The 15527-nt window shown below is 41.6% G+C and overlaps 2 protein-coding genes across 9 annotated transcripts in view; one reads left to right on the plus strand and one right to left on the minus strand.

The window, feature by feature from the left end:
- Positions 1–15527, minus strand: part of SELENOP (selenoprotein P) — a 129574-nt gene that overhangs the window by 97679 nt on the left and 16368 nt on the right. For all 8 annotated transcript variants that reach the window (XM_022598209.3, XM_089908822.1, XM_089908823.1 and 5 more), the window contains exon 2: positions 12322–12401. The gene's annotated coding sequence lies outside the window, so the exon portion shown is untranslated. The remainder of the gene's footprint in view (positions 1–12321; positions 12402–15527) is intronic.
- On the plus strand, positions 3141–3698 carry LOC149749543 (annexin-2 receptor-like). The gene has a single exon (XM_089908558.1). The coding sequence runs from the start codon at positions 3141–3143 to the stop codon at positions 3696–3698; it is 558 nt and encodes a 185-aa protein (XP_089764684.1).

The raw sequence follows: 15527 nt of genomic DNA on the forward strand, positions 1-15527 counted from the left end.
ATTTCCCTCCCAATTTCTTGTTATCTTTCTCAAGTCTACGTGTAAAGGGATTTTCTCGTGTCTCTTCCTGGATCATTCACACAGCCATTACATCCCAGTCCTCACTGTGGTCCACTCCATTATTCCCAGCTCCTGTATAAGAAAACTTTGCATCACTGCTTCTCTCCCCCTGGATGCCAGGACACCGTCACCCTAATAGCACACTGCTTGCTGTCTGTGCACTGGTACCAAAAAAGGGTTACTCTGTTTCAGAATGTATTTCCTCTACTGCCCATTCTTTAATCCCACCAAGTATCATCACACAAGGTTGAACAGCTGTATCGATTTTTACAGAAGGATGGAGGTAACTGAAAGAAATTACACATCAAGAGAGAGAAAATTAAACTAAATATTGATTTTCTTTTTAAAGTTATCATTACTGAAAGTACCCTATGACTCACTATAGAAAATGAACCTCTTTAGAATTCCACTTACAGGGCACAATTACGGTTCAAAATAGAATCAGAATATTTACTGACCTCGCATACCAAAAAGTGCCAACCAGGTTTCCCAGACTCTCCAGATCATACTGCTCCCTTACATCACATGGGCCCACAGCTATCACCTACTTGAGTTACTAGGGCTGAAAGACATAACTAGTTCCTCCTTCAGGAGCCTACATTTTGTTTCACTTCTTTCTCAAAAGCATAAAGATTATCAATATACAGGCAGTCAATAGGCAAGGCATCCTCACCCCCAAACTGGAACCCTAACCCCCAAGAAAAGGAACCCACTTTTTGAACCATATACTTAGGATCCCTGGGAATATTTGCCTCACACTAAGACTGTCCCTGACTCTCTCACCAGAAGGCAATCCCTGCCTATACATGTCCTTGTTAACTCTTCTCACAGATCTATCTATATTCTTTCATGACACCCTTTTCCCTAACAATAGACCAAAACTTATTTTTGGTATAGGTGGGAAAAGAAATGGACTTATATTATTCTAATGTCCATCTATACATTATTTCACATCCACTTCAATGATTATTTGTGGAATCTATAAAATACTCTTTCTGCCTTCCCTTCTTGAAATCACCTCGTTCCTGTCTTGAGAAAATAGCTACCTGGTAGGTATCTTGCTATTTCACGTGCCCAGTATTGAAGGGTTAGTTTGCTTCACGCTGGCTTACAGGGTCAGTGGAACTTTCCCATTCTTGATGCTCAGAAAAGTCATCTATGAATGAAACTTTAAAAAACAGGTAGGACATAGTACTTGACATACTGTTTTCTGCAAAAGTTGAAAGGGAAAAAATAAAAGAGAATGGGAACTCTTACAGATTAAAAGAGATATTAAGACATCCCAACTACATGTAATAATGGGTAGACACTGTCTGAAATCAGGTGAACCCCACTTCATTGGTGACTGATATAGACCATCCACAGTCTGACCACATTGCTGGTTCTCACTGTAGTGGCTTCTTGCTATGCATCTATGACACAGGCTAGCTGTCCCTAACCTCTCTGGGGGAAATTACACGGGGGTTCAAACAACCCTCTGGGAAGGTTCTACACCACCAGAGCTAAATAGCTCCATGTCTTCAAAGGAATAGTGTTGTTGTCCCTTCCTTAAACCTGGCCAGCAGAGCTTTCTGTCTTTATTAGCTTCTCCCAAGTCAGCAGCAAAAATTCCATGTTGCTCCAATAAACCCCTTCAATTTACCACTGCCTGACTAGAGCTTCCAACCCTCTACTTCTTCTGTTGTCCATACTTTCATCCACTTTATTTCCTTACTTCTCATTTTTATTTCATTTTGATTGTCTTCCTGCTTTTCTCTGTTTCCTTTCCTCATATTTATCCTACCATTGTCTTTTTTCCTCAACTCATGCAAAAAGACTGGCTTTGGTGGGAGTCATCTCAAACATTAGCGTTTTCTTCCCAGGCAGAGAATCAGCTACCATACGGAACAAGATTTGGCTGTGTCTTCATGGTCTCTTGACTGTGACTTTGCTCTCCCCTTAAAATTCAGCTCTGCCAAAGCAGGAGCCAGGTCTACAGCTCTGTATGTGCAGAAACCATCACAGCACCTTGCTCATGGCAGGTTGTCAAAACATGCTTGTTAAAAACTTTGAATTAAACTAACTTTGTTACATTGAAGATAAATGACTGATAGAGGAAATCTGTGCTTGGATGCACTGACATGTTTGCCAACAGAAAGTCTGAAACGTCTGAGGAAGGATGTAAAGGGATGAAATTTCACTATAGATCTGCCACAGAAGGAAAAAGCAATCCACTCAGATTAAACACACACAAAAGGACAACATTTTTAGTTTGCTATTCATGGATGTTATGTTTAATATTCATGATCATATCACTAAGAATGAAAATAATAATAATTGTAAATGAATAACATGTTTTCTGCCAGAGATATCTAATTACTTGACTTTGTTATTCAATTTAATCATAAAAGATACTTTGTAAAATGTTAAAGTTTAGCTATCATCCAGGTAAAAATATGAGGACAAGAGAGATTAGGTAACTAGCTGAGTCATATAGAAATAATAGAACTTGCACCCAAACAGTCTGCATCTAGGTCCCTAGACCTGACCCCTCCCCTCCTACATGTTGGCTGAAATTCTGAAACTATTTTAACTTATAAATTGACAAACAGAAGACCAGGATGGGAGTCTGACTTCTGTCACTGACCAGCAGCGTGATTTCATGCAAAGATGACCAACTTTTCATTCTGATCATCTGGGTAAAATCTGATGGTACTTTTCAAGCAGAGGGGCCCTGAGAATCAATGAACTTACAGTTACCTAAAAGTGTCAGCCACACAAGATATTTTACATAAAGGAGTAACCTTCTAAAATAGCTTGTCTTGACAGAGCCCTGTACCTGTTGTTCCTTTAAAAACAAACAACACAAAAACTTTAATTCTCTCAATCTACAAAATCAACTTAAATAACTTTATCAAAGATGATTGGATTTTCCCTTAATCTCCTCAGGTCCTGCCTTTGGAACCAATTTGAAACCTGAGAAAAACGACACCACCCATCCTAATATCCTCTGGTTGGACAGCTAAAAAGTTGGACGGGAAGGTATAAATTCGCAGGGAAGGGATCCCTGAAAACTTCTCTTCCTCTCAGGGGCTGAAGCGATGGAGCCGAACTTCCCCCGCTGCATGCGCGAGGCCTGGGATTCCGCAGAGGAGTCCCAGGAACCAGAGATGCTGCAAATCTTGAGCTTAGCGGACCCTGAGGAATGGCAGCTCCCTTTCTATCCTACGCTGGGCCAGCTCTCCGGGGACGACGAGGACTTCAATGGGGAACAACTTTCTACCGCCTGCGGACGTCTGCACCCACACTGCCCGAAACACCGACCCCGAGCGCAGAGCACCTGCAGGCTGGGCGCTGGGCCGCCCGCCCCGGACAAGACGCCCACCACTCGCCAGGAGCCACAATCGCCCTCAGGAGGTGGGGCCGCCGCCCACCCGCAAAGCTTCCCTGGGCGGGTCTTGCGGCATCGGGAACCCAACATCTGGAACCCGCGACCTCTGACCGCGGGGACCCTTCCGGAGCATCGCCCTCCTCCTGGCCTGGAGAGACACCACCGGACGTCCCAAGGCTGGTGGCCGCGGACCCACACGCAGTGGCCGGGAAGACCCTGGGCTGCCTCTCCCGCCGCCTTTGGACCCAGGAGCCCTCATCTCCGCTGAGACCCTTCATTGGATGATCCCTTGCGACAGATGTTATTACAATAACACCTCTCCGTTTAGCAATCATGGAAGAATTCGTCTTCAGAGACATTTGTGAAGTTTTCTTTCGCTTACTTAATAAATTATACCAAATTCCAACACCTTTCTCTCTCTTACTTTGGCTTTGGGGGAAGGACCCGACGCAGGGGCGGGGTGGCCGGTGCCAGCTCTCACCAGGGACCCTCAGTCCCCTGATTTGCTGGGCGGGGGGAGGCCGGTGGGGTCTCTTGGGCACACCGGGCGGCCAGGGGTCCAGCATAGGCGTTGCCAAACTGGGTCACACGTGCTGGGCTCCGAGACATCCAGCAAAGAGCGGCCAGCAGCCCTGAGAACTCCACTTCGCCCGACGAACGCTCCTGCGCCCTGGCCCTGGCCCTGGCCCTTCCAGTCCATCTGTGGGGCCGTCCAGTCACCTTCACGTTGCTCCACGGCCCCCAGCGCCTGTCGCCGCTCCAAACGCATCTAGAAGCATTGGCCTCGGGTAGCGCAGAGCTTCCGTCTCCCTCAGGCACTCTCCTGGGCGTGTCCCTTCTTCCTGCTCGCCCCAAAGCCGACTTCCAGCCCCCACCTCAGAGTTGACCTGCAGCCAGAGCGCTGGGGCCCCGGACAGGAGAAAACTAGAGATTGTCTTTTGCGGCGGGGCGTTTCTGCGGCCAGATTCTCGAGCGGTTAGGCTCGCGTCACTTCCTAACTCCAACTTGGCGACTTCCCAAGGCGCCTGATTTCTCATTACCATTCGGAGTTGAACTAGAGTGTCCACCCAATCCGGGGTTTGAAACGGGGCCTGAGAGAGCAATGGCAGGCAAAGTGTAAGTGCTTAATATATGTTAATACAATTATACTGAGAATTTCTCAACTGCTGTGATTTCTCTGGGGGCAAAATCCTTCACTGGGATTAATCTCACAGGAGTCTGAATGTGGGGACTCCCTGCCTCGGGAGCAGTTTCCTGGAAACCCTTCACCTCATCGCTCTGGTTTCTGGCATCCCACCCAACCTCACCCTTTCTCTCCTTTCCCTGCCAGGATTCCATGGGCCACCTGTGCAGCCTGGATGCTGTGGCTCAACCAGTATGTAACCCTGGCCGGTCCCCAGGGAATGCAAAAATTATCCTTTTCACCCATCTGTTAGACCACAGGGTGATAGTTTACTTTTTTAGACTCAAACGGAATTTTTCTAGTGAAGCCTGAACATGGGAAACATACAGCTCATAACAAGAGGATGCGATGACATGGGTGTGTGTTATAGACACTGCTATGTCTTTATTAATGTACTTTAATTTCCTACTTTGTCCTTTAATTCTTTTTTTTTGTCCTTTAATTCTTAAAGAGTGTATGTGAGAAATGAAATCAGTGAGAACTGGAAATAAAGAAATAAATTATTTTAAAATTTCATCCTCACTTTTTCAGTAGTCATTTCAAATCTTCAACTCTTAGACAAATAAATGAAATAGGCCTTGAATTCATGGAAAGACAGAGTTCTCTATAAATTCACTTGTCAGGAGTCACTAGCAGTATGTGGAGTACAGTTCTACAGTTCCTTTAGCGATTCTAAAATCCAAAATTTTATGGAATCTACCCTTTTGTGTGTAAATTTCTGTGCAAAACTCATTTGACAGCAAACTATGGCATAGATTGATGTGAGGCCATAGTGTTCTCTCTCCAAAGTAACACAAGTATTCATAGGAATGACTGATTACTGGGACTGTCCTAGACCATGCGGACAGGTACACTCTACCAGGCAAGCCCTTATTATCACTTTATAACTTCTTGCATTTTAAATTATAGCATACATCTAGACCCTAGTATTTTATTAAATATATTAGAATATCTTTAATATTAAATAGTGTATTTGCAATATGTAAAATTATAAATTTAGGTTGTTTTTGGTTATGAAAATGACAAGCAATGCTGAATGCTATAGAAGTGCCCTTTGCTGGTGGAAAGCTGGAGTTATTGCAGTATATGATCATCTATTTCATTGTTAGAGAACATTCTTTTCCAGCATAGATGGCTGCTGCCTTTACCTGTAAATATTTCTAGTAATGAGGTTTATGTGTTCCTTTTTTTTTCATTTTATTTTTCTTTTCTTTTTTTCCTTTTCCTTTTCTTTTATTTTTAACTGTCTTGAACCTGAATGGCACCAGCCACCCCTGCCTGGGCTCCTTGTCCTTCCACAACAGCCAAAGCAGGAACCCATGGGATAAAGAAGGATGTTGGAATTTTTGTAGAATTTATTAAGCAAGCAAAAGGAATTTTCACAAATGTCTATGATGGCAATATTTCTTGCATGATTGCTAATTCATGTAATTCAATATTGGGAATGTGAAACAGCAAGGTATCTACCAGGTAGCTATTTTTTCAAGTCTAGAAATGGAATGATTTCAAGAGGGGAAGGTAGGCAGGGAAAACAAAAGCAAAAATAAACTAGTGGGACTACATCAAACTAAAAACTTCTGCACTGCCATAGAAACTATCATCAAAATGAGAAGGCAACTGGGATTTTCCTGGTGGTCCAGTGGTTAAGAATCTGCCTTTGGGCTTCCCTGGTGGTGCAGTGGTTGAGAGTCCGCCTGCCGATGCAGGGGACACGGGTTCGTGCCCCAGTCTGGGAAGATCCCACATGCCGCGGAGCAGCTGGGCCCGTGAGCCATGGCCGCTGAGCCTGCGCATCCGGAGCCTGTGCTACGCAACGGGAGAGGCCACAACAGTGAGAGACCCGGAAAAAAAAAAGAATCTGCCTTCCAATGCAGGGGACTCGAGTTTGATCCCTGGTCGGGGAACTAAGATCCCACACGCTGCAGCGCAACTAAGCCCCCTGCCCTGCAACTACAGAGCCCGCGTGCTCTGGAGCCCACCTGCCACAACTAAAGAGAAGGCCGCACACCACAATGAAGAGCCCATGTGCCACAACTAAGACCCAATGCAGCCAAATAAATAAATAATTTTTTAAAAACATGAGAAGGCAACCTACTGAATGAGAGAAGATATTTGCAAATCACATATCCATCAAGGGGTTAATATTCAAAATATATAAAGAACGCATACAACTTGACAACAACAAAACCCCCAAACAACCTGATTTTTCAAATATGCAGAGGACCCAATAGACACATGAAAGATGATCAACATCACTAATTATCAGGGAAATGCAAAGCAAAACCACAATGAGATATCACTTCATACCTATCAGAATGGCTATTCTCAAAAAGACAAGAAATAACAGGTGTTGGTGAAGATGTGAAGAAAATTGTACCCTCATACACTGTTGGTGGGAATGTAAATTGGTGCAGCCACTTTGGAAAACAGTATGGAGATTCCTCAAGAAGTTAAGAATAGAACTACCACACAGTTCAGCTATTCCACTTCTGGGTATTCATCTGAAGAATACAAGAACACTAATTTGAAAGGATAGACGCACCTCAATGTTCTCAGCAGTGTTATTTACAACAGTTGAGATATGGAAATGAACTCATAGACACAGAGAACAGATTGGTGGTTACCAGAGGGGAAGGGAGCTGTGGGTGGTTGAAATGGATGAAGAGGGTCAAGTGTATGGTGATGGATAGTAACTAAACTTTTGGGGATGATCACTTTGTAATGAACATAAATGTTGAATGATAATGTTGTACACCTGAAACTTATATACCAATTTTACCTCCATAAAAAAAGAAGGAAAAGCAGAAAGGATATTTTGTAGATTTCCCAAATGATCATTGAAATTGATGTGAAATAAATGTAGATAGATTTTTGAATAAAATAAGCTCCATTTCTTTATCCATTCTTCCCACCTAGAGAGACATATCCAAATTTATATAGCTAATGAGTGCCCACATAATCTATTCAATTTGTTTTTTTCAGTAAAGAAAGATAAAAATGATGTACATTTCCTGTAAGATATGGAGAAAATAATGTGACTTCAAAAGAGTCCCCATCTAGTGACAAATCCAGAAAAATAAGCCTCCACACTGCACTGCAGTATCTAATCTAGAAAACTGATGAGGAAAAAAATAAATTTCTCTATGGCAGGACAAACTAAGTCAGAATTGAAACCCACATAACGTGTCCCCATTTGGGATGGGGTTCTCCCAGTTTGCAATGTGCCTCTGCATAATACATTAACCAGACCTCCTCAAGGCAGGAGGATGCAATCAACCTTTGAGAAAAATGGTCCCTTTTTCTGACACCAGCATTGTAATTTTTTTGTTTTTGTTTTTGTGGTACGCCAAACACACATTGACCTAACAACTCACAGTATACGTGCACAACTGACCAAAACATCCCTGATGAACTTTATGTATAATGTTAACCTCTCAATATGAGACATAATTATTTGTCTCAAAAATGTATAAAACTGCACATCTAGCTCCTGACAGGTGGAACAGTCCTCAGAACTTTTGACAGTCTGTCTCCTGGGTTGTAATCCTCAGTTTGACTCAAATAAAATTCTCTTTTTTCTTCTTGCCTTGATTATTAATTGAATTTTTCATCAACAGAAGCAAGAGGTAAATAAATTTACATTAGAAACCAGAATGGGAACACTCTTGAGACCAGAAATGTAAAGCACCTCCATAAGTGGACTCTAGGTGTCTAGATGATGCATGCTGAGAGCAGGAACAGGTAACTGACAAGTGATTATTGGGTAACATCAGCAGCGATCCCCACAAGCTGACTGCAGCATTGCTTTGCCAAGTAGTAGAGATACGTCTGCGTATCTCTTTCTGACTTACTTCACTCGGTATGACAGCCTCTAGGTCCATCCACATCACTGCAAATAACTCAGTTTCGTTTCTTTTTATGGCTGAGTAATATTTCATTGTATATATGTGCCACATCTTCTTTATCCATTCATCTGTCGATGGACACTTAGGTTGCTTCCATGTCCTGGCTATTGTAAACAGAGCTTAAATGGCGCTTTTTCTAATGCTACTAAGAATGCCAACACATTTGCCCCAAGTCTAGTAGGAAGCTCAAAGGCATGATGTTACACGATGGCTTTAAAGTGAAAATGAGGACTTTTCTTAACCCTAGCAAAGGTTGGTAGCTACGGTGGGGGTGTCCAGACTGCACGGTTTGATTAAAAGGGATTACCTTGTACCATTTTTGTAGGATGACATTTGTTTTATGGATTTCAGAGGCATTTACAAGAAATGTGCTAAATTAAGTCTCGCTTATGTTCCTGAAATAGGATAGATTTAGTTTTGCTTAGGGGGCTTAAATACTTTCGCTTGGGGGATTTTCAAGCATGGTCTATTTTATTTTATCATATTTTATTTAAAATTTTTTAAATTTTAATATTTTATGTGCAACTTTAGGAATTTTAATTTTTACTATTTTATTTCATTTATATTTATTTTTTATTTTATACTGTTATTTTAATTTTTAAATATTTAAAATCTTTACATTTTTTCTTGGTTTATTTGAAGAAAACAAAAACACTGAATAGAAAAGATATATGCACTCCTATGTTCACTGCAGCATTATTCACAACAGCCAAGATATGGAAGCAACCTGAGTGCCTATCAGTAGTTGAATGGATAAAGAAGATTTGGTATAACTATACAATGGAATATTACTCAGAAACAAAAAATGAAATCTTGCCCTTTGGGACAACATGGATGGACCTAGAGGATATTGTGCTAAGTGAAATAAGTGAGACAGAGAAAGACAAATATTGTATGATTTCACTTATATGTGGAATCTAAAAAAACAAAGGAACAAACATAACAAAACAGACCATCTGTATGTCTTCTTTGGAGAAATGTCTATTTAGATCTTCTGCCCATTTTTTGATTGGGTTATTTGTTTTTTTCTTATTGAACTGCATAAGCTATTTGTATGTTTTGGAGATTAATCCCCTGTCAGTTGCTTCATCTGCAAATATTTTCTCCCATTCTGTGAGTTGTCTTTTCGTTTTGTTTATGGTTTCCTTTGCTGTGCAAAAGCTTTTAAGTTTAATTAGGTCCCATTAGTTTATTATTGCCTTTATTTTCATTACTCTAGGACAAGGGTCTTCAACCCCTGGGCCACGGATAACTGGTCTGTGGCCTATTAGGAACTAGGCCGCACAGCAGGAGGTGAGCAGCAGGCGAGCAAGTGAAGCTTCATCTGTATTTATAGCCGCTCCCCATCACTCGCGTTACTGCCTGAGCTCCTCCTCCTGTCAGATCAGCGGAGGCATTAGATTCTCATAGAAGCGGAAACCCTACTGTGAACTGCACATGCAAGGGATCTAGGCTGTGCACCCCTTATGAGAATCTAATGCCTGATGATCTGAGGTGGAGCTGAGGCGGTGATGCTAGTGCTGGGGAGCGGCTGCAAATACAGATTATCATTAGCAGAGAGACCATAATAAATCAATTGCTTGCAGATTCATCAAAACCCTATCAGTGAGAGGCAAGTGACAATTAAGGTGCATCTGGTGGCAGGCTTTATAGTGGCAAGTGAGTTGATGTACTTCAATTGTACAGCTGCATCTGGTGGCAGTCAGAATCTGACACTTATTTTAGTCCGTGCATAGCCCACCTATTATTTTATTTACCACTTCCATCCATGTCTCTTTCCCACACTGCACACTTTTCTCAGTCACAGTTTTGGTAAGCCCACAAGCTAGCCCTAGCCAAGATGAGTAAAAAACAAACGTTGCTGGAGAGCTTCTTTGAAAGGGGGGAAAGACCCAATGATGAGACAACAGAAGACTCTAAGACTGCCAACAGAAAGAAAGCTTTAACAGGAGGGCTGCTGATGTGTGTTGTGGACACTGATATGCCTTTATTCTAAAATACTTTCATTTTCTACTTTGGTCTTTGTTTCTTTTGGAAGAAAACCATATTTAAGGATTGTGCACTTGCACAAGCTCAAGGATACCTTGAGAATCTCCTTTATATTGATTCTGTTTTGCTGGAAACCATGACTATTGCAGCCAGTAACCACTGAAGGACCAGATGAAGAAACCATCTACAGAACTAGCCTTAAGTCATGTAAGACATAATGATGAACCATGCTGGGTGCATTTGACTTAACTTCTGTAAGAATCAAGGTGCTGGAATCTTCTTAAACATTTAAGGATAAGGACTTAGGTAAATTTCTTTCTGGTGAACCTATTCGTTGTTTGATATATAATTGGGATTCTAGTAAATATTTTAGAGTGTCTTTAATATTTAGATAGTGTGTTAGAGCATACATAATCACCATCATAGGCTCTTTCAGTTATGAAGCTGAATAGTAATGCTGGATACTGTAGAAGTGCACTTTGCTCATTGTAATCCTGGAGTCATTGCAATATTTGATCATCCATTTGACTGTTACAGGAGATTCTTTTCTGGAATAGATCAAGGTTGCCATTACCTACAATTCAACCTCTAGCAGTGAGCCCTTTGTGCTAGACTTTTATATGCTTGAGCTTGTGCAAGTGCACAAGTCTGTTAACCAAAAATTCCAAGAACACAGGGGATATATGTATACATATAGCTGATTCACTTAGTTATAAAGCAGAAACTAACAAAACATTGTAAAGCAATTATACTCCAATAAAGATGTTAAAAAAAAAACTTGTATTTGGGGTTTGTTAGGACTGCACCAGGGGATTCATAGATTCAAGAAAGCACTTGAATTGTGTTCTGATGAACTACAAAATGGGGGAAGCTTAAAAATAGAGCAAGGTTACATGAATTATTTTTCAATAATTAGGATTGGCCTTGGCAAGAAGTAAGAATGCTTGCTAAGCAGGGTTTGGTTGGTGTTGGAAATCATTACATAGTTGTGAAGGGGAGGAACTTTGAAACTACAAGGTTGGGCTAGCAGCTGCTAGCAGGTATTGTTTTGAAAAGGACTGGTGGTGTCCTTGAATTTGATACAGTTCAGAAAGTTCAGGTTCTCAGTGAGGCAGAAAGGTGCCTGAAACCATATCCACAATGGCCACTTGGCTCCATTTTGGAGGCCTGAACCATAGTTACTTCATTTTTATTTTCTAAACGATCATAAATATGTCATCAAGTCCATAAATATAGTATTCTTCCAAAGGAATTAAATTACATGGTTCTATCCAGAGGAACAAAGGTATCCTCACTTATTCCAATCATCTTCTACGACATAAAGTATTAGGATTTAAATATTTACTCCATAGATGTAACGTATTAATATTGCAGTTTTCATTTGAAACTCAAGATCACATAGCTAGCAAGTACGAAGGGCTTTGAATAAAACCCAGAAACATAAGCAAAGACATAGTAGTGGGTGAGAATGTAAGAATATTTGAGAGAAGGGTTCATAAAACAGTAATTGCATAATGTAACTAGTGGATTTTGTCCCATCATTTATATCAATTAGAAGTTGAATGTAGTTAAAAATTTTGTTTGCTTTATTTATAACTAAATTGGCCATTCTCACTTTCACCTACGGTTTTTTGGTAATAGGGTAAAATGAAGTCTATTTAAACATAATCCAAAAAAATTAGCTATAAAATATCTGTTGAAAGCATAATGCAATAAAATAGCACGAGCTTCTTTAAAAATAGAGTAAAATGATGTTCAAACTCACCAAAATTTAAAAACAAAATATTAAACAATCATATAAATTCAAAACATACCTTATTACACCAATGATCATGACATTGTAGGGCAATATACACCTTCTGTAATGCAGTGACAGTACATTTGGTACAGTAATCTAAAGGGGAATATAAAGATACGAATTAAATTCACAATGAACATATTCTTGACACATAATGTTAACTTTTGGTCACTGTAGTACACACACAAACAAAATTCCCACAAGTTGAGGATGATCAAAGCCAAAACATGGATGTTGGGAAATCTGTAACAATAAGATATTAGAAATTTAAAAAATTGAATCCAAAATGGAACATATGCACTTGAAAAGTGCAGTGTTATTATGTAGGTATAAGATATTAAGTAAAAAAGAGCTAGTTACATAATGGTATGTGTATCATGATTCCATTTCTGTTTTTCATTTCTATATAACTAGAAAAATTACAGGTCCACAAAATCATCTCAGAAATTATTTTGGTTGGAATTCAGAATGTGTAAATCATGAAGTGATGATGATATGTGCTTGCCCTGCAAGACAGTAGCCCTGCCTGTGGGGTCAGGACATTACCCAGTAATCACCCATTCCTATTAATATTCATGTTAACTGGATATAGAGTACACTTTAACCTCTTAGATTAAACTCAAAGGGGTATGTCTGCAGAAAATTTTGGATTTTAGAATTGCTCAAAATAACTGTAGAATTGTACTGCAAATACTACCAGTAATAATGGCAAACAAGTTAATACAGATAAATCACTCTCACCATGATTCAAGGGATAGTTCATTTATTCTCCCCAAATTAAGTATTTTGAAATACTAACTGGAAATGTTGAGGATTAAATGAAAATTTTATTAAATTCAAGAATATCATTTATTTCCTGTGCTTTCTGATTTCCTTCCTCATGTATACAAAGGACAGGTAGAAACCCAAAGTATTCTAATAAAGGCCTATCAGTGTCTACAACACACATCAGCAGCCCTCTTGTTAAAGCTGTATGTTCCACAAGCTAGCCCTTACTGGAAAAATTCTTTTAGAGTCTGAAAAAGTAAACTATCACCCCGTGGTCCAACAGATTATAAAAATAATATGTTTGCAATTCCCAGTTAACAGGCCAGGGTTTCTGTAACAGCTGAGTCACATCACCCACGTCTACAAAGGTGGCACATGGAATCCTGGCAGGGAAACGAGGGGGAGGGTGCGGTTGGGTTGCGGTGCCGGAAACTAGAAAAGCGAGGTGAGAAGATTATAGGGGACAGCTCCCAGGGAAGATAGTACAAATTTTCAGACACCGCCGAGTTCAATCCTCTTGAACTTTGCTGCCCCTGAGAAATCGCAGTAGGAGAACGATTATAAGCAGAACTGTAGTTAACCTTAACCGAGCGTTTATACCGTGCTGGACATGGTTCTAACTCAGTGCTGTGGCGAGACACATTGTCCCAGAACTTATAGTTTAGATTGTAATGCCTGGAATCAATGGTGGAATGCTTTGGTTTGAAACTGTACTAAAACTGCTTTTATTGCTAACCACGTGACTTAGCCTCTGGGAAAACTGAGCTTTGCTTGCCAAGCATATTGTGAACAGGAAAGTTCGAGTTCCAGGTGGCCGACCCGAGATGTTAAGATTAGCACGAACATCCTGTTTACCCTGGGGTATAAAACAGCACCTGTGTGAAGGCTCGGGGTCTCACCCTTCTTTTGAGAGAGGCCCCGATCGATCGGTTTGTGTTTCTGTGCTTAATAAACGCCTATTACTAATATACTTTTGATCTACACTGGCTCTTGGTGTTCTTCCTTGGTGCTGGTTCCTCTCCGGGGGAGCTCGCAGGTGTATGCGGGACCGCAACATTTGGGGGCTCGTCCGGGATCGGACAGTGGAGGCTAAAGATCTGAAACAGTGTCCCTCCCTGTCTTTGGAAGCTACGAAGTGGAAGTTAAAGATCTGAAACAGGGTCCCTCCCTTCGACGACCACGCCTGCATCTCCAACGGGTGAATTATCAGACTTGGGTTGCCGGCAACATTTCTAAGACTCATAGGGACTTGCCGGACGCGGCTATAAGTCCGGAGTCAGGGGAGATCACGGGACGCCGTGATCCCCCGCTGGGGTTTCAACGTCGGGTTCGTTATTCTAACTTCCCGACCTCGAACTGGGACCTTCTTTTATCAGGTCACTGGTCTTTCTATTTGTTTTCCTCTACTACTGTGTTCGCTTTTATCTTTGTTTGGATTTTGTGGTTCTCTGTTCTAACTTTTCATCCAACAGTAAGCATGGGTCAAGGTAAGAGTAAGACCCCAACACCCTTGGGACTCGTCCTGAGTCACTTCGGAGACTTTCGGCAGGTCGCCAAGGGCTATGGAAGTCAAGTAAGTCCGGGAAAATTACGTACTTTCTGTGAACTCGAATGGCCTACATTTGGTGTTGGATGGCCATCCGAAGGTACGTTTTCCCTTCCTCCTATTGTAGCCACTGAGGCAATTGTGTTTAAGGTTCATGATGATCAGATTCCATATATCGAAAGTTGGCGAGTTTTGGTGGAGGAGCCACCAACATGGCTAAAACCCTGGCTCCCCCCGCCAAAACTGCACCAAAAACAAAAATAAGATTTGTTCTGCAAAACTTACTAGAGATAAAAAGGGTGATTCAAACGATCCAAAAGGACTTTCAGACCCGCTCATGGAGGCCGAAGAAGAGGAAACCTTTCCTCCTGAAGTTTCCGCACCTCCCCCTCCTTATGTTTCCCCAAATGTAGATTCACTCCGCGGAACGAAACAAAGAGACATCATACTCGCTCAAGGAGACAAATCAAGGAATCAGCCCAAACCATCCTCGCCTTGCGTCAACAGCCTCCCCGACCGGGGGAAGCGCAACCCTTTCTTACATACACGCCATTTTCTACTACTGATCTTTATAATTGGAAATTGCAAAATCCTCCCTTTTCAGAGAAACCACAGGCCTTGATTTCTCTTCTGGAGACAGTTTTTGTTACAACCCACTTGGGATGATTGTCAACAGCTGTTACAGGTTTTAGTTACTACCGAGGAGAGGGAAAAGATTCGGAGGGAAGCCCGAAAACAGGTTTTGGGACCAGACGGGCGACCAACTGAGAATCTAAACCTCATTGAGACTGTCCTCCCGACAACCAGGCCAGACTGGCACCCCAATACAGAGCAGGGGCGGGGGGGGGACAGGCCCTTGCCCGTTTTCGCCAGGCTCTGTTGACAGGACTTCGGGTGGAGGCACGGAA

This window comes from Delphinapterus leucas, chromosome 3 (assembly GCF_059928025.1).
Source record: "Delphinapterus leucas isolate spDelLeu-1000000601 "Yukka" chromosome 3, BTC_Dleu_Yukka2, whole genome shotgun sequence".
NCBI lineage: Eukaryota > Metazoa > Chordata > Mammalia > Artiodactyla > Monodontidae > Delphinapterus > Delphinapterus leucas.